This window comes from Somniosus microcephalus, chromosome 1 (assembly GCF_052327205.1).
Source record: "Somniosus microcephalus isolate GS21.2 chromosome 1, FLI_Smic_1.0, whole genome shotgun sequence".
NCBI lineage: Eukaryota > Metazoa > Chordata > Chondrichthyes > Squaliformes > Somniosidae > Somniosus > Somniosus microcephalus.
This window is the reverse complement of record NC_140987.1, coordinates 249319714-249339001: the sequence shown is the minus strand read 5'-3', so window position 1 is coordinate 249339001 and position 19288 is coordinate 249319714. Positions and strand designations below refer to the sequence as shown.

General features: G+C 50.2%; 1 protein-coding gene across 2 annotated transcripts in view; it reads right to left on the bottom strand.

Annotated features, from left to right (window-relative positions):
- LOC147124701 (MOB kinase activator 3B) overlaps window positions 1-19288 on the bottom strand; it is a 257517-nt gene that overhangs the window by 36774 nt on the left and 201455 nt on the right. The window contains exon 3 of one of the 2 annotated variants that reach the window (XM_085991746.1): window positions 494-696. In XM_085991746.1, the coding sequence (XP_085847872.1) occupies window positions 494-696 (203 nt within the window). Of the gene's footprint in view, window positions 1-46; window positions 697-19288 lie in introns of those variants that run through there. The other variant, XM_085991737.1, reaches the window with a different exon arrangement.

The following is a 19288-nucleotide window of genomic DNA, read 5'->3' as shown; positions in this document are numbered from 1 at the left end:
CTCTTAAAACAAAAAGGACTGAAGTGAAAAATAGAGAAGCAAAAAGGAGAGAAAACACACATTTATTTAGAGCCCCAGCACATCCTCAGGATATTCCAAATGCTTCACAGCTAGTGTCCACTATTATTTAGCCACAACAATTTGTCTGCAGCAAGTATGATGAATGACTATTTAATCTATATTTTTATTACTAACATTGCATTTATGGGATGTCATAAGTTTACAATTTTGAATACATTCTCTTCCGAGTTAAAAGACTTAAAATATTTTGTTTCTTTGATATTCTTCGCACCTCATCAACTGGCATGAAATAGCTGCTCAGAGGTGTCGCAGGCAACAATTTCGAGGATGTTAACTCAGACAGGGGTGGCTTAATGGCAGTAAACACTACTGACTTGGTTTACACATGCTGCTTTTACCGTATTTGGAAATGAATTAATACTTGCTAAAAGAACGGTGGATCATGTAAAAGACACTTCATAGCGGTACATACCAAAGGTTCTAATTCCTTGCGGTCTACGAGGTTAAACTCTGTTACAAAGTAATAAAAGTGCTTATAACACGTATTAACGTGTGCCTCTGCTCCCATGGTGCCAAGCCGATCAAAGTGATGAATGTAAACATGAACGAAGACTCGAAAGAGTCGACAGAGAATCTTCTTGCAGATCTGAAGAAAGTTCTTGGGAAAGGGAATTCCTGTGAAACAAAAATGGGAAATGTTTTTTTTTTAAAGGTACAATGAAACCAGGGTGATCTGTTGGGAGACTATTCACAGTAATTACAGTGTGCAGCTTCCCCCCAACCCCAACAGTTTAGACCCATTGGGCTGGATTTTCCAAGCCTCGAGGAGGCGGGCATGGAGGCGGGACAGCCGGTAAACTCGGAGAAAGTGGGGGCGGATGGCAAAGCGGCCCCATCCCACCTCCGTGCTCTTTTGCCAGGAGGCAGGAAGGTGTGCAGCTTCGGGTCCCATTTCCTGAAGGCGGGAAAGGCATTTAATCCTTTTAACTGCCTTTTAACAGGTAGTTAACAGGCAGAAAAAGGATTAGTGCCATTTTACCTTCACAGGTGAAGGCTTCCCAACCTCAGAGAACCCTGCCGGGTTGGAGGAGATGTGAAGGAGGTCTGCGGCGGTCGGAGGCACCTAGAAGTAAGGTGTAGAGGTGAGTGGTGGGTGCAAGTGTGGAGTGGTAAGTATGCAAGGTGAGTGATAAGTTTAAAAAAGTGTTCACTTACCTTGTTTTCTTCTTACAGCCTTTAGCCGCGGTGGATCGGGAGAGCCGACATCCTGCTTGTCAATTTCACAGAATGGCTGTAGGTACCTCCGTTCCTACAGCCATGTGAAATTTACAAATTTGAAAGATTTGATGAGTCCTGAACACAAAGACTCATCAAACTAAAGAGAATGTCAGTGTTTGACAGCTTCACAGAGCTGTCAAACGCTGACATTTCTTCTTTCAAGGCGTCTTGACAGATAGCACGTCTGACATTGACGTGATCTGTCAGTGACTTCCTCCCTAATTGGCCTGCTGAGCCCACAGGGCAGGCTTAACAAGCTCAATCAGGGGAAAATCCCTCTGGCTCGTCAGGCGAGGATGGAGATGGGACAATGACAGGACAAACAGCTGCCCCACCTCCAACTCACCTCCATTCACAAAATCCAGCCCTATAGTATCTCCAGATACATTAGTTTCAAATGCCCCCTGTTGCTCTCCATTGCCAATATACAGGGCTCGAATTTAACTCCTGGGACAAAGCGAGTGACCAGCCCGTTTTAGGAGCGGTCGCGGGGAGGTCGCCGATTTTGATGGTCAGAGCTCATTAACATTCCGCTTCTCGACCAAAATGGCGGGAAGCGGCTGGCCCACCATTAAAACTGGACAGCGGGAGGCTGCTGCGGGGAACGGTCCAAGGGAAGGGAATCCTGGCCAGGAAGGGGGGGCGGGGCGGGGGGTTGGAAGCCCAGGGCACGGGAAGCCCAAGGTTTCCTTGTGGGAAGGGAGAAGCACTCCTGCTCCTCCTGGCTCATGAGGAAACAGAATATTTGTTTCTGGCCCTGACCCCCATTCCTGGCAGGTTTGGTTAGTTGGGGAACCCATCTCCCCACTCAGGCCTTGGATTAAAATGAGATGGAAGGGAATTTAGGAGAATTAACAGATATCCTCACCTGTTTACACCATGAGGAATTTATGTTCCTTTACACTTCAAGTAAGCCATTTACACAAAAGTCCACTGTAAACTAGAAATGTGTAGCTTGGGGCTAAAGACAACACAAAACATTTCACTTTTTGAATGAAAAAGGGACGAACAATTCTCTTACACAAGGACTGTATAAATGTTAGAGACTACTTTGCTACTTAAAGGGGCATCATTGGCCATATCACAGGGTGTTTATAAACACATGGTCAATGGCACAATGACCTCACCAATCATCCACATTTCTGAAAAAGTTACCATTCTCTTGTGAAATCCACATTGTGATAGATGGTGCTGCAGCAGATCACATCACTGTGGTCACACAAACTCTCCCAGTATAGCACCTGTGGGGACTGCCTTTCCAGGGGCCTGAACCTACCGGAGACTTCCTCAAAAGGACGACAATGTGAGTCAAGCAGTTACAAATGGCAGAGTCTGACACATGATTCATTGATAACCCTCCAATGTTCTGAGTTGCAGGAGCATCACTTGATTGTCCATCACCAGGTGGCAAACATAAGGCAAGCAAGAGCCCGGGCAGAATCTTTTCAGCCACTCAAAAAGAAAATCAATATTTGTAAGCTGTCGCTCATTGTGGTCTCTTGAGATAACCTGCGGGGAGTAAAAAGCCACCACCAATCGGATGTAGCGTCCTTTCATGGGATTCTGATCACAGTCTAGCTCTCAGCACCCTGTCAGGCCACAGGAGCAGCCAATGCTTCACTGACAAACCCATTTGCCTAATGTAAGGTTTGATGCGTGACCGCTTGATGACCCCTGCTCCAAGGTCTGCTTTTCTGCCAGTGGCAAAATGCGTTGTATTTGGTTGTTTACCAGCATTAATGATATTCATTAAAACCAGGGTTTCTATTTAGATTTAACAGCTCTGTCTTATTCAGCAGACATTATATATACTGGTTGTTATTTTCCTTGTAATCAATTGTGGACTGCACTCAATAAACATGGTGATTCGCGACATATTGGCAATCATTCAGTGTAGATGTCATCACACATCATTCACAAAGTGAGTAGCCTCCACCTAACATCACACTTGCTGCCACCAAAACAAAATTCTAAACTGAATAAAAGTTCCCAGCAAAAATCATTAAATTAAAAAATGGATACGTGGGATTAACTTTCAGGTTATTATATCACTGCGGAGTTCTGACAATGATTATAAATCACTTACGCTACAACATTTTAAAATATAAAAGATTTAACTTTTTTGTGCCTAAAGCTACTAGGGAGAATAGAAATCTGCCACACTAGAATCATAGAATGGTTACAGCACGGAAGCAGGCCATTCGGCCTGTCGAGCCCGTGCTGGCTCTCTGCAAGAGTATTTCAGCTAGTCCCACTCCCCTGCCCTATCCCCGTAGCCCTGCAAATTTATTTCCTTCAGATACTTACCCAACTCCCTTTTGATAGCAGTGATTGAGTCTACCTTCACCACCCTTTCAGGCAATGCATTCCAGATCCTAACCACTCGCTGCGTAAAAAGTTTTTTCTTACGTTGCCTTTGGTTCTTCTGCCAATCACCTTAAATCTGTGTCCTCTGGTTCTCGACCCTTCTGCCAATGGGAACAGTTTCTCTCTATCTACTCTGTCCAAACCCCTCATGATTTTGAACACCTCTATCAAATCTTCTCTCAATCTTCTCCAATCCAAGGAGAACAACCCCAGCTTCTCCAGTCTATCAGCGTAACTGAAGACCCTCATCCCTGGAATCATTCTTGTAAATCTTTTCTGCACCCTCTCTAAGGCCTTCACATCCTTCCTAAAGTGTGGTGCCCAGAATTGGACACAACTGGGGCCGTATCAGTGTTTTATAAAGGTTCATCTTAATTTCCACACTTTTGTACTCTTTACCTCTATTTATGAAGCCCGGGATCCCGTAAGCTGTTTTAACTGCTTTCTCAACCTGCCCTGCCACCTTCAATGATTTGTGCACACATACCCCCAGGTCTCTCTGTTCATGCACCCACTTCAGGATTGTACCATTTAGTTTATATGTCCTCTCCTCATTCTTTCTACCAAAATGTATCACTGCACACTTTTCTGCGTTAAATTTCATCTGCCACATGTTCGCCAATTTCAACAGCCTGTCAATGCCCAGAAATTTGGGTCTCCATGGGTGAGTACACACGAGGTACTCACCCGTAAGCCCAATGGAAGTGCTGGTTTCGTGCATGCACTGCGCATGCGCGGGAAACCGGCACTTCCGTTCCCCTGAAAGGGGTTCAGAGGTGGAACGCGTGCACAGGAGAGGCTGCACGTGCGCATCGAACTTATGTTTTTTTAGCAGGTTTTCCCGGGAGGGTAAGTCTCCAGGAGTTACACTTTTAAAAAGCAGGTGCAAGGCCTGCTTTTTACAAGGTAAGTGGTGAATTAATTATTATTAAAACATTTTTTCCACAGGTTTATTATTTTTAAATACTTTAAAGAAAGGTAAGTTTATTTTTAGCCCCGTTAGAAAATGTAATTAATTTTTTCAAAAATTTAAATTATTGTTTAATATAGTTATTTCATGTAATTTATGTGATGTTTTTTAAAATGTATTTGAAGATTTAGTGATGTTTTGGTGCTTATAGTATTTATAGGTTTAACAGGTCTTCCTGTCAAACTTATGAATGAAGCATTCCCTGCTACCATTAGCTCTCCATGGCCCACGTGATCCCAGGGGACGCATCGAACTAACTGCGCCCCTGGGATACGCAAGCACTGCGCGCCGGCAGTTGGAGGAGGCCCAGGATCAGAATCCCACGCGGGCCCACAGCTCAACGGCCGGCGCGCTAGGTAAGTACAGGTCGGGGGCTTGCACCCGCGGGAAGCCCCCAACCTGAATTTCTGGGCCTATGTCTTCCTGAAGTCTATCACTCTCCTCCTCACTGTTCACTATACTTCCAAGTTTTGTGTCATCTGCAAATTTTGAAATTGTGCCCTGTACACCCACGTCCAAGTCATTAATATATATCAAGAAAAGCAGTGGTCCTAGTACCGACCTCTGGGGAACACCACTGTATACCTTCCTCCAGTCCGAAAAACAACCGTTAACCACTACTCTCTGTTTCCTATTAGCCAATTCTGTATCCATGCTGCCACTGTCCCTTTTATTCCATGGGCTTCAACTTTGCTGGCAAGCTTATTATGTGGCACTTTGTCAAACGCCTTTTGGAAATCCATGTACACTACGTCAACCGCATTACCCTCATCAACCCTCTCCGTTACCTCATCAAAGAACTCAATCAAATTAGTTAACCACGATTTGCCTTTAACAAATCTGTGCTGGCTTTCCTTAATTAATCCACACCTATCCAAGTGATTGTTAATTTTGTCCCTGATTACTGTTTCTAAAAGCTTTCCCACTACCGAGGTCAAACTGACTGGCCTGTAGAATTCCCTCAAAAACATTCAACTACAATCCTGTGAGGTTTATACTTGAAAATAATTTCTATTAATATACAATGTGAGGCCAATCATAATTGTTCTTATTTTCGCAAGATTACAAAGTATGTTTTTTTTTTACTTTGCCTAGCCCCAAACAAAAGCAAGCAGTCAAAAATGAAGAGAATTGATTTTATGTACAAGTGCATCTGAAGCATCATAGACTCTCCTCCATCACCTCCTGTCCTCTCTCCTCATGAAATATTCTTCATTCTTTTGTGATGGTCCCTAAGTGCTTGCAGTATTGTTAAACCTGAAAATGATCATCACTATTTAGAGCAGATCATTCACGCACAAAACAGAACTTATTACAAAAGGCATTAAATATTCTATTCTAAAATATCTCTCACAAAAGAAAAATCAAAAGCACATCCAGTATAAGTCTGTGCCTTTTATAAATGATTGCATTAAACTCATTGGATCAGTTATGTTCAATTAAGCATTCACACTCTTGCACAAGCCTATTCCTCCAAAGTTAAAGCTTCATTTTCCAGAAATTAGGATCGGGTGCTTGCCGCGCGTGCAAGCCCCCGATGTGCACTCACCCGGCGCGCCGACATCTGAAGCCTGGGCCTGCTTGGAATTCCTGTCACTGGCCCGGTTCAGATGTCGGCGCGATGTGCTTGCCTGATCCAGCGGCGTAGTTAGTGCGATATGCCGGCTGGGATCAGGTGAGCACTGTGCAGCCAATCAGGGGAGGGGAAACTTCATTCATGAGTTTGATAGTAAGAACTGTCAAACTCATGAAAAGTACGGACGCCCAAAAGACTAGTTTAACTTTAAATAAAATTTTAAAAAAATCCCAATAATTAAATAAACTATAAATAACTTTAAAAAACTATTTTAAACAATTAATAAAATTTTTGAAAAAAATAATTTTTTTAAAAATCGGGTCTAAAACTACACTTACCTTACTGTAAAGTCCTTAAAAACAATAAAGCTGTGGAAAAAATGTTATAATTTTAAGTAATAGATCACTTACCTTAAAGAATGAAGTCTTTACGTCTCCTTTTTACATTCGTAAAAAGGAGAGGCCCTTACACACGCGCAAACCTGTGGAAAAAAAGGAATTTCAGCGCGCACGCGCAGACTCCTGCGCGCACGCGTTCGTCCTCTGAACCCCTTGGTTCAGAGGACAGGAAATGCCGGTTTCCCGCGCATGCGCTTTGCATGCTGAAATCCGGCACTTCCAACGGGCCCACGCGTGAGTACCCCATCCGTACTCACACGTTGGGACCGGAATTACTGGTGTATTGAAGAGTCTCAGCCATCAATCACTGGGGCTTGTGACTTGAGAACTGCTGGGGAGGACTCCTCAGTGACAAAACAGAGGTAATTTATAAGCTTGTGTGAACTTATTCTTGGAGCTGGAGGGATACTCTGTTTACTTTCTAAACCAAAAGCAATAAGTTGCGTAAACAGGTGAGAACTAATCCTGCTTTTAAAATATTAGCACATTACCTCACTCCACTGGCTGCAAGAAAACACTGCCAGGTTTGGGAGGAGAACATACGAATTAGGAGCAGGAGTAGGCCATTCGGCCCTTCAAGTCTGCTCCGCCATTCAATAAGATCATGGCTGATCTGATTACTCCACATTCCCGCCTACCCCCGATAACCTTTCACCCCTTACTCACCAAGAATCTATCTACCTCTGCCTTAAAAATATACTGCCACCGCCCTCTGAGGAAGAGAGTTCCAAAGACGACCCTCTGTGAGAAAAAAATTCGCCTCATCTCTGTCTTAAATGGGCGACCCCTTATTTTTAAACAGTGACCCCTAGTTCTAGATTCTCCCACAAGAGGAAACATCCTCTCCACATCCACCCTGTCTAGACCCCTCAGGATCTTATGTGTTTCAATCAAGTCACCTCTTACTCTTCTAAACTCCAGCGATACAAGCCTAGCCTGTCCAACCTTTCCTCATAAGACAACCCGCCCATTCCAGGTATTAGTCTAGTAAACCTTCTCTGAACTGCTTTCAACGCATTTACATCCTTCTTTAAATAAGGAAACCAATACCTACACAGTACTCCAGATGTGGTCTCACCAATGCCCTGTATAACTGAAGCATAACCTCCCTACTTTTGTATTCAATTCTGTATACCAATACTGAAATGGTAGTGATAAGTCTGGTATTTTCAACCAGAGCTCATAACTTGGTTTGCTGGTGTTCACAACATATATTGTGGTTTACACATGTTTCTTCACATAGATATCTATCTAAAGAGGTAACATCCCCCAATGTTGCAGGTTGCTTTTAAAGGGATGGGGGTAGGTGGGGTGGGGGGGGATTCATCCAGGAAAAGTGTTCTGGTAAAGCAAGGAGGAGAGTGGAATGAGGTCAACATTGCACTGACCACATCTGTTGTAAAGAGATTTTTTTTTTAATTATAGAATATATATGTGAAAAGTTTCCAGTGCAGTGAATATTAGCACTTGCTGTAGCATGAACGTTCTAATGTGGCCAGCAGAGAAGTGCTGCCACAGTTGTTTTTCATATTTGTTCTCTGGAGGAGGGTGATGTTGACAAGGTCACATTCATTGTCCATTACTATTTGACCAGAGATGGTTGTGGGCATTCTCCTTGAACCACTGCAGTGGTGTTAGATCGGGGATTTCAGGATCTTCAAACAGCAATGACAAAGGAACGGCGATACATGTCCACGTCAGGATGGTGTGTGATTTGGAGGGGAAATTGATGGTGATGGTGAATTATTAAGCACATGCTGTTCCAAGAATAGCGTCTAACCTATAAACTTAAACTCCATTAATCCTTTGGGAAACTCAGGATGTTGAGTGAAAAAGATCAGAAAATATTCAGCATATTCCAAGAACACTGGGATTTATGAAATGTTCAATAGTTCTTTCCATTTTTCTTGTTTAGAATATTCAGCTCAAGACATTAAAAACAATCATTGTTCCACAGATCACAGGATAGGAAGTAAGTGCATATTTTACAAGATGAAAAGACCTTTGAGCATTCCAAGGATTCATTCTACTCTTCTGACTTTTCTGCATACCTCAGCTTGACTTGAGTTGACACGTGTAGTAGCAAACCTATTCTTTTCTTGTCTGGTAAATATTTGTATTAGGGCCAATTTATTAAAACAGTCAGACAGTTCGAAACCACAAAATGTGAGCTCACATCTCCATTTTCTCCTCCCAACATTAAGGCATATTTTCCTGTGTGCATTAATTCTTTAAAAAAAAGTAAATGTGGAAATAGGGAATGCAATACCAGCAAAAGAAAGCTAATTGACACTTTGTCTGTTTTGTACAGCTCGAAGCAATCCAAACATCCTCATCCTAAAATGAGTTCACAGAAGTTAGCAAGAAGAAAGAAAAAACTTTTGCACATTTAAAGCCAATCCTGAGATGTTCAAGGGATGGGGGTGAGTTGCGGGGGGTGGTTTGTGTGGCGGGGTGAGAAAGAGACATAAAAACTGTAAGTGGATTTCAGGTTACACCTGGCATTAATCGGTTGATGGGGGTTTCTGGTGTACAGCATGGGGCAGCCCAGGACTGCAGAGGGTGTAGGAGCCCCACTGACAGAAGAAACGTACTGCAACAGTTAGCTACCTGGGCACAACACTCCAGCCGCTCATGAGGTGTGGCTCAGACTCAGAAAGATTGGGCTGGATTTTGATACTGGAGGTGTGTAGGAGGCGGGACTACAACTTTTGGGGTTGTAGTCCCGCCTCCATCGAGTTGTGGCCAACCCACGTGATTTTCACTTGATTGACCTTGTTAAGCCCACCCAGCGGGCTCGGCAGGCCAATTAAGGTGACGTCACAGATTGACATTTCATCGGTCAAGAGCTTTTGACAGATGAAATATCAGCGTTTGACAGCTCTTTGAAGCTGTCAAACACTGACAATCTGTACACTAAGTTAATTCCTTCCTCTCAGGCTGATTTAGAGATCTCTCCAGAACAGAAAGCTGAATGCTGCAATTTTTGACAGATCGCGGCCATTCTGCTTTCTGTGCCGTGAGATGAGGGACTCCCGAGACCTGAAGGAAGGAAGGCTGTAAAGGTAAGTAAAACTTCTTTAAACACTTTACACACACCAAACACACTTACCTCTGCACTCATGCACCCATCACTCACCTGAACACCGGACATCTCGACCCCTCCAAGCCCTTCAGCGTAACGGTCCGCCTCGCTAACTTGGCGTGGTTTGGCGCCGTCGGGAATTCCACACTTCAGGAATAAAAATAGGGATTAGACTAAAAACTGCCCGTTAACTACCTGTTAACAGGCAGTTAATTGGCACTAATCCCCTTCCTGCCTCGGGGAGGCGGCTCCCAGCACAGGTCGGGTATCCGCCTCCTTTGAAACTAGCATGGAGGTGGGTTGGGGCGGGATGGGTTCGTGCCCCCCGATTTCGCGACTTTAACCCCCCACACACCTCCAGTCCCGCCTCCACGGCCCAATGAAAATCCTGCCCATTGAGTTGTGCCATTTACAGCACTGCCACAGGTAGGCATAAGCAGCACGAGGTAAGGGGGTAAGGGGATGAGGGGGTGGTCATATGAGGAGAGGTTGAGTAGATTGGGACTCTACTCATTGGAGTTCAGAAGAATGAGAGGCGATCTTATTGAAACATATAAGATTGTGAAGGGGCTTGATCGGGTGGATGCGGTGAGGATGTTCCCAATGAAGGGTGAAACTAGAACTAGGGGGCATAATCTTAAAATAAGGGGCTGCTCATTCAAAACTGAGATGAGGAGAAACTTCTTCACTCAGAGGGTGGTAGGTTTGTGGAATTTGCTGCCCCAGAAAGCTGTGGAAGCTACATCATTAAATAAATTTAAAACAGAAATAGATAGTTTCCTAGAAGTAAAGGGTTACGGGGAGCAGGCAGGAAATTGGACATGAGTCTAGGTTCGGAATGGTCATGACCCTGTGGGTAGTGGAGTGGGCCCAGGGGCCGTGTAGCCTGGTTCTGCTCCTACTGTGTTCTAATTCTGTGTTAGATTTCAGGAGATGGTTTTATTCCTGTTCCTGGCTGGGGTGGAGATCGCCTTTACAGAAGGTAAGTACTGTAGAAAATATAGGGACAGAGTGATCTCCTGGAAGAATTTCGATCGCCTAGATGGGTCGGAGAGGAATTTCCCAGATTTTTTCTCCCAAATTGGCCATTGGGTCTTTATCTGGTTTTTCGCCTCTCGCGGGAGATCACATGGGTTCGGGTGGATGCAGAGTGATAGAAGATTTGAGGTTAGGATCAGATCAGCCATGATCTTATTGAATGGTGGAGCAGGCTCGAGGGGCCGATTGGCCTACTCCTGCTCCTATTTCTTATGTTCTTATGTTCTTATGTACCACACTTGGGGAGAAGGAATGAATGGAGGATTAGAGTTTGCTCCCAGATTGATTTGCCAGGTACCTAAACACATCTGAGTCAGCATGAGATCTGTGTGATCTGATTTATACCAGTGCTAATGAGTAAAATGGAGGATTTACAGTGGCAAACAGAGGCTGGACATCAGGCTGGGGCAGACTTCTGTTTGCTGCGATAAACATGCTGTTAGTGCCCACATCAATTCTCTGTCTTTATGTAAAAAAGTGGAATAGATATCTGGGGATTAGGAGGGAAGAAGATAGGGTTTTGTTAAAATAAAAATAAAAATTGTTTTGGGCAATTATGGCTTTGGGCTCATAATGCAGATGTTGTAAGTTGGAATCAAATCTTGGTGGCATTTAACATCATCTTGTTTCATTGGTAAAGTCTGGCCACCTTTTTAGACCAGTTGGAAAAATGATAGATAAACCGCCCAACTTTAAAGGAGGGTGTGAGCGGGGGGGGGTGAGCGGGGGGGGGTGAGAGCGGGGGGGGTGAGCACTTGGAAAACAGTGACAGGATTGGACAAAGTCAACATGGATTTACAAAAGGTAAATCGGGCTTGACTAATCTACTGGAATTTTTTGAGGATGTAACTGGTAAAATAGATAAGGGAGAACCAGTGGATGTGGTGTATTTGGACTTTCAGAAGGCTTTCGATAAGGTCCCGCATAAGAGATTAGCGTGTAAAGTTAAGGCACATGGGATTGGGGGTAAGTTACTGACTTGGATAGAGAACTGGTTGGCAGACAGAAAGCAAAGAGTTGGAATAAACGGGTCCTTTTCCAAGTGGCAGGCAGTGACTAGTGGGGTACTGCAGGGATCGGTCCTTTGATCACAGCTGTTCACAATATATATAAATGATCTGGACAAGGGAACTAGATGTAATTTCTCCAAATTTGCAGACGACACAAATCTGGGTGGGTGTGTGTGCTGTGAGGAGGATGTCGAGAAACTCCAGGATGATTTGGACATGTTGGGTGATTGGGCAGAAACATGGCAGATGCAATATAACGTGGATAAATGTGAGGTTATCCACTTTGGTGGCAAAAACAGGAAGGCAGATTATTATCTGAATGGCAATAGATTGGGAGAAGGGGAAGTGCAACGAGACCTGGGTGTCCTTGTGCACCAGTCGCTGAAGGTAAGCATGCAGGTGCAGCAGGTGGTTAAGAAGGGAAATGGTATGTTGGCCTTCGTAGCGAGAGGGTTTGAGTACAGGAGCAAGTATGTCTTGCTGCAGTTGTACAGGGCTTTGGTGAGACCACATCTTGAGTATTGTGTGCAGTTTTGGTCGCCTTATCTGAGGAAGGATGTTCTTGCCATGGAAGGAGTTCAGCGAAGATTCACCAGACTGATACCTGGGATGGCAGGAATGAGGCATGAGGAGAGATTGGGTCGATTGGGCTTGTACTCACTGGAGTTTAGAAGAATGACAGGGGATCTTATTGAAACTTACAAAATTCTAACAGGACTAGACAGACTAGATGCAGGAAGGATGTTCCCGATGGTCGGGGAGTCCAGAACCAGGGGTCACAGTCTAAGGATAAAGGGGTAAGCCATTTAGGACAGAGATGAGGAGGAATTTTTTCACCCAGAGAGTGGTGAACCTGTGGAATTCTCTACCACAGAGGGCAGTGGAGGCCAATTCATTAAATATATTCAAGAAGGAGTTGGATATATTTCTTAAGGCTAAAGGGATCTAGGGATAAGGGGAGAAGGCAGGGACCGGGTACTGAGTTTGGATGATCAGCCATGGTCACATTGAATGGCGGAGCAGGCTCGAGGGGCCGAATGGCCTACTCCTGCTCCTATCGTCAGGGGGGGGAGTGAGCAGGGGGGGGAGTGAGCAGGGGGGGGAGTGAGCAGGGGGGGGAGTGAGCAGGGGGGGAGTGAGCAGGGGGGGGAGTGAGCAGCGGGGGGAGTGAGCAGGGGGGGGAGTGAGCAGGGGGGGGGAGTGAGCAGTGGGGGGGAGTGAGCAGGGGGGGGAGTGAGCGGGGGGGAGTGAGCGGGGGGGAGTGAGCAGGGGGGGAGTGAGCAGGGGGGGAGTGAGCAGGGGGGGGTGAGCAGGGGGGGTTGAGCAGGGGGAGTGAGCAGGGGGAGTGAGCAGGGGGGTTGAGCAAGGGGAGTGAGCAGGGGGAGTGAGCAGGGGGGGTGAGCAGGGGGGGTGAGCAGGGGGGTGAGCAGGGGGGGTGAGCAGGGGGGGTGAGCAGGGGGGTTGAGCAGGGGGGGTGAGCAGGGGGGTGAGCAGGGGGAGTGAGCAGGGGGGGTGAGCAGGGGGGTGAGCAGGGGCGGTGAGCGGGGGGAGTGAGCAGGGGGGGTGAGCAGGGGGGGTGAGCAGGGGGAGTGAGCAGGGGGAGTGAGCAGGGGGGGTGAGCAGGGGGGTTGAGCAGGGGGGGTGAGCAGGGGCGGTGAGCAGGGGGAGTGAGCAGGGGGGGTGAGCAGGGGGAGTGAGCAGGGGGGGTGAGCAGGGGGAGTGAGCAGGGGGAGTGAGCAGGGGGGGTGAGCAGGGGGGTTGAGCAGGGGGAGTGAGCAGGGGGGGTGAGCAGGGGGAGTGAGCAGGGGGAGTGAGCAGGGGGGGTGAGCAGGGGGGGTGAGCAGGGGGGTTGAGCAGGGGGAGTGAGCAGGGGGGGTGAGCAGGGGGAGTGAGCAGGGGGAGTGAGCAGGGGGGGTGAGCAGGGGGGTTGAGCAGGGGGGGTGAGCAGGGGGAGTGAGCAGGGGGAGTGAGCAGGGGGGGTGAGCAGGGGGAGTGAGCAGGGGGAGTGAGCAGGGGGGGTGAGCAGGGGGGTTGAGCAGGGGGAGTGAGCAGGGGGGGTGAGCAGGGGGAGTGAGCAGGGGGGGTGAGCAGGGGGGGTGAGCAGGGGGGGGTGAGCAGGGGGAGTGAGCAGGGGGGGTGAGCAGGGGGGTTGAGCAGGGGGGTTGAGCAGGGGGAGTGAGCAGGGGGGGTGAGCAGGGGGGTTGAGCAGGGGGGTTGAGCAGGGGGAGTGAGCAGGGGGGGTGAGCAGGGGGAGTGAGCAGGGGGGGTGAGCAGGGGGGGTGAGCAGGGGGAGTGAGCAGGGGGGGTGAGCAGGGGGGTTGAGCAGGGGGGTTGAGCAGGGGGAGTGAGCAGGGGGAGTGAGCAGGGAGGGTGAGCAGGGGCGGTGAGCAGGGGCGGTGAGCAGGGGGGGTGAGCAGGGGGGGTGAGCAGGGGGGGTGAGCAGGGGGAGTGAGCAGGGGGGGTGAGCAGGGGGAGTGAGCAGGGGGGGTGAGTAGGGGGGGTGAGCAGGGGGGGTTGAGCAGGGGGAGTGAGCAGGGGGGGTGAGCAGGGGGGGTTGAGCAGGGGGAGTGAGCAGGGGGGGTGAGCAGGAGGGGTGAGCAGGGGGAGTGAGCAGGGGGGGTGAGCAGGGGGGGTGAGCAGGGGGGGTGAGCAGGGGGAGTGAGCAGGGGAGTGAGCAGGGGGGGTGAGCAGGGGGGGTGAGCAGGGGAGTGAGCAGGGGGAGTGAGCAGGGGGGGTGAGCAGGGGGGGTGAGCAGGGGGGGTGAGCAGGGGGGGTTGAGCAGGGGGAGTGAGCAGGGGGGGTGAGCAGGGGGGGTGAGCAGGGGGAGTGAGCAGGGGGGGTGAGCAGGGGGGGTGAGCAGGGGGGGTGAGCAGGGGGAGTGAGCAGGGGGGGTGAGCAGGGGGGGTGAGCAGGGGGAGTGAGCAGGGGAGTGAGCAGGGGGAGTGAGCAGGGGGAGTGAGCAGGGGGAGTGAGCAGGGGGGTTGAGCAGGGGGGGTGAGCAGGGGGAGTGAGCAGGGGAGTGAGCAGGGGGGGTGAGCAGGGGGGGTGAGCAGGGGAGTGAGCAGGGGGGTTGAGCAGGGGGAGTGAGCAGGGGGGGTGAGCAGGGGGGGTGAGCAGGGGAGTGAGCAGGGGGGGTGAGCAGGGGGGGTGAGCAGGGGGAGTGAGCAGGGGGGGTGAGCAGGGGGAGTGAGCAGGGGGGGTGAGCAGGGGGAGTGAGCAGGGGAGTGAGCAGGGGGGGTGAGCAGGGGGGTGAGCAGGGGGGTGAGCAGGGGGGGTGAGCAGGGGGAGTGAGCAGGGGGGGTGAGCAGGGGGGGTGAGCAGGGGAGTGAGCAGGGGGGTTGAGCAGGGGGAGTGAGCAGGGGGAGTGAGCAGGGGGAGTGAGCAGGGGGAGTGAGCAGGGGGGGTGAGCAGGCGGGGTGAGCAGGGGGGTTGAGCAGGGGAGTGAGCAGGGGGGTTGAGCAGGGGGAGTGAGCAGGGGGAGTGAGCAGGGGGAGTGAGCAGGGGGGGTGAGCAGGCGGGGTGAGCAGGGGGGTTGAGCAGGGGGGGTGAGCAGGGGGGGTGAGCAGTGGGGGTGAGCAGGGGGAGTGAGCAGGGGGGTTGAGCAGGGGGGGTGAGCAGTGGGGGTGAGCAGGGGGAGTGAGCAGGGGGGTGAGCAGGGGGGTTGAGCAGGGGGGGTGAGCAGGCGGGGTGAGCAGGGGGGGTGAGCAGGGGGGGTGAGCAGGGGGAGTGAGCAGGGGGGTTGAGCAGGGGGAGTGAGCAGGGGGAGTGAGCAGGGGGGGTGAGCAGGGGGAGTGAGCAGGGGGAGTGAGCAGGGGGGGTGAGCAGGGGGGGTGAGCAGGGGGAGTGAGCGGGGGAGTGAGCAGGGGGGGTGAGCAGGGGGGGTGAGCAGGGGGGTGAGCAGGGGGGGTGAGCAGGGGGAGTGAGCAGGGGGGGTGAGCAGGGGGAGTGAGCAGGGGGGGTGAGCAGGGGGAGTGAGCAGGGGGGGTGAGCAGGGGGGGTGAGCAGGGGGGGTGAGCAGGGGGAGTGAGCAGGGGGAGTGAGCAGGGGGGGTGAGCAGGGGGGGTGAGCAGGGGGGGTGAGCAGGGGGGTGAGCAGGGGGAGTGAGCAGGGGGGGTGAGCAGGGGGAGTGAGCAGGGGGGGTGAGCAGGGGGGTGAGCAGGGGGAGTGAGCAGGGGGAGTGAGCAGGGGGAGTGAGCAGGGGGGGTGAGCAGGGGGGGTGAGCAGGGGGGGTGAGCAGGCGGGGTGAGCAGGGGGGTGAGCAGGGGGGTTGAGCAGGGGGAGTGAGCAGGGGGGGTGAGCAGGGGGGGTGAGCAGGGGGGTTGAGCAGGGGGAGTGAGCAGGGGGAGTGAGCAGGGGGTTGAGCAGGGGGCGTGAGCAGGGGGGTTGAGCAATGGAGGGTGTAGTGTATGTTACCGTTCTACCTTTAAGAGAACTATTGTATGTAACCGTCCACCTTTAAGAGAACTATTTTAGGTGTTGCACTACTTTATGTTGGCTGATGTATACTGTAATACCGGTAGTGACCACACCGGTATATAAGTGCTGTGGCAGAATTTATTGGGCAGATTCGCCCTGACCTTCGAATAGTAAAGTCCTGTTTAAGTTACTCTTGTAGTCTGTGTATTACTTCGCTATACAACCCACAGACTTTACAGTGGCTACGAGTTTGATCTTACCCTGCGGCAACAATACTTCTGAAGAAGTAAACGAGCGTCGAGAAGAGGCACCCGCCCTCGTCGTTTTGCTGAGAGAAAACTCGAGTCTGCAGACCAAGAAAGGAGGAAGATTTCAAACACGAAGTCTTCCATCAGCAACAGGCACGGATTGTCCCTTCTGCCACGGTGGTGAGTGAGCCGATCAACACGAGAGGCAAGTCGGCCACGGTGACTGTGAGTAAAGGGAAAATAGAAACAAATAAACGGAGGATAAGGGCGGTGCACTCGACCACAGTCGAGGGGGAAAGGAGCCGGACAGAAGTCGGGCCCAGAGGCGCTGAGACTGGGGCAGCGTGGAGCAGAAGCCGCGGTACAAGCGTGCTGGGGAGCGTCGTGAGACGACTAGACCGCGACGGCGAAAAAGGCCGGACAACTACCGCGACCACGAGGCGCTGCGACCGGGATCGTAAGGCGCGGGAAGATATAAAAATAAATAAGCCACGGAGAACTCAGCCGCAGCCGGGGAGGAAAGCACCGGACTGCGAGAAGCTGGGAGGCGCGATTGGGGTGAAAAAGGCCAGACAGTGATTGAGGCCACGAAGCGCTGCGACCGGATCGTAAGGCGCGGGACGATATAAAATAAATAAACCGCGGAGAATGTAGCCGCAGCCGGGGAGGAAAGGACCGGACTGCGGGAGGTCTGGGAGAGGCGTTTAAAGCCGCTGAGGGAGAGCCGCGCGAGCAGGAGAGACAGAGCCCGAGAGAGAGCGAGCGAGAGCCAAGCGAGCGGGAGAAACAGAGCCCGAGAGAGAGTGAGCGAGAGCCGCGCGAGCGGGAGAGACAGAGCCCGAGAAAGAGCGAGCGAGAGAGACAGAGCCCGAGAGAGAGACCGAGCGAGGTTCCGGCCAGCGGCTCACAGCAGCTGCCGTGAAGGACCAGGAGCTGGATCTGTCCGACGCCAACTGGTTGTCCCCAGCGCCGGTTGCCCCTGCCGAAAAGAAGAAGAAGGGGGGGGACACGGAACGCGATCGGCTTTTCTAGCGCGCGCTTCAGAATAAACTGAAGCCGGCGCACAGACCGCAAACCCCGTAAACCAGCGGTCGGCGCCCGAGGGCAAAGCTTACCCTCCCACCAGAAGAAGACAAGCGCGGGAAACCGCCATTTTCGGAGGCGGGGAAGAAGACAAGCGCGGGAAACCGCCATTTTTGAAAAAAAAAAGAGGAAAAGTTAAAAAGTTAAAGAGAAATTCTGTTGTTTCGCAGAGAGATAGTGAGAGATAGTGAAGATGCCTAAGCATGGTAACATCAACAACTTCGATGCCGAGGTGGAAGATTGGGCCACGTACGTAGAACGTATCAAGATATATTGTGAGGCCAATAAAATAGATGATGATGATAAAGCTCTCACCTTATTAAACGCAATGGGGGCGAAGACATACGGGCTATTGAGGCATCTTCTATCACCAGCTAAACCGGCGGATCAGACCTTCGATAATATTGTTGCTGTTCTGAAGGATCACTTGAACCCCACACCGCTGATGTTGGTGGAACGATTCAAATTTTATGCGAGAACGCAATGGAAAGAGGAAAGCAACGCGGAATACTTGGTCGAACTGCGTAGATTAGCGAAATACTGCCAGTTTGGAGGAAATCTGACAGAGGCATTGCGAGACAAGTTCGTGTGCGGGTTGTCGAAGGAAGGAACACAAAAGCGACTGCTCGAAGAGAACGACCTTACACTTGATAGGGCTGTCCTTATTGCAGCATCACACGAAGCCGCAGCGAAAGGAACTGCGGAAACGCAGCTAAAGGCAGCGGTACTCAGTGTGGATCAAATTACTTCGGGTACAACGAAATGTTATCGTTGTGGGAAGACAACACATGACCAGAACCAATGCTGGTTTAAAAACCAGGAATGTCAAAAATGTGGCAAACTGGGGCACATAGCTAAAGTATGCCGGTCAGGAAAGAAGACCAACAACCAAAAAAAGCCATCACAGGAAAAGTACAACAAAGTACACAAGGTGGCTGAGAAGAGTTCAGACGAACAGAATTCGGATTCAGACCCAAATGGCCAGGAACTGGGTAGTCTGAGAATTCACAATGTGAGTAAGGAAGCTGACCTACAAACTATCTGGGTCATGCTAAAAATAGCCGGAGTCCAAGTAAAAATGGAGTTGGACACTGGATCAGCCCTATCAGTCATAAATCAAAGGGATTACAACCGGCTATTCTCACATATACCCTTGAGAGATACCAAGTTCGTATTGCAGACATACATGGGGCATAAAGTATACCCCATGGGAAAGATAAGAGTCAAGGTGAGAGACAGGGGCAAAGAACACCCAGGAATGGACTTATATGTACTGCCTGAGGGAGGACCACCACTTCTAGGACGGGAGTGGATCAAGAAAATAGACATGGAATGGCACTACCTAAAAGCAATAACGAGTGAGGACTCGGTGCGGACAATCAGCTCAGACTCTGAAACGGATGACGATAAGTCCAACCCAAGTATGAAAGACAAGGCTAAAATGGACTTGCTGACTAAGGTTGGAAAAACGAAGGCGTGCATAAAGGCTTATGCTCCAGAGGAGAACAAAGTTGCAGAACAGAACTCCACTGAACAACAACAACATAGTTTGACAGAGAATTCTGAGTCTGTTCAGTTTACAGACATATACATTACTGAGGAACACCAAGCTCGAACTCAAACTTATTTCAAATTACGACAGCAATTAGAGCAATTGAGTTGCCGTCTCGAACAAGAGATGAAAGCAATGAAAAAGTTCTATGACACCGAATGGGAGAATCTGGAAAGACAACAGAAGCAGCTGAGGGAGAAAAGGGAGCAGGAGCGCACAAACCGTCTGCGAGAGGAGGCCAAACGA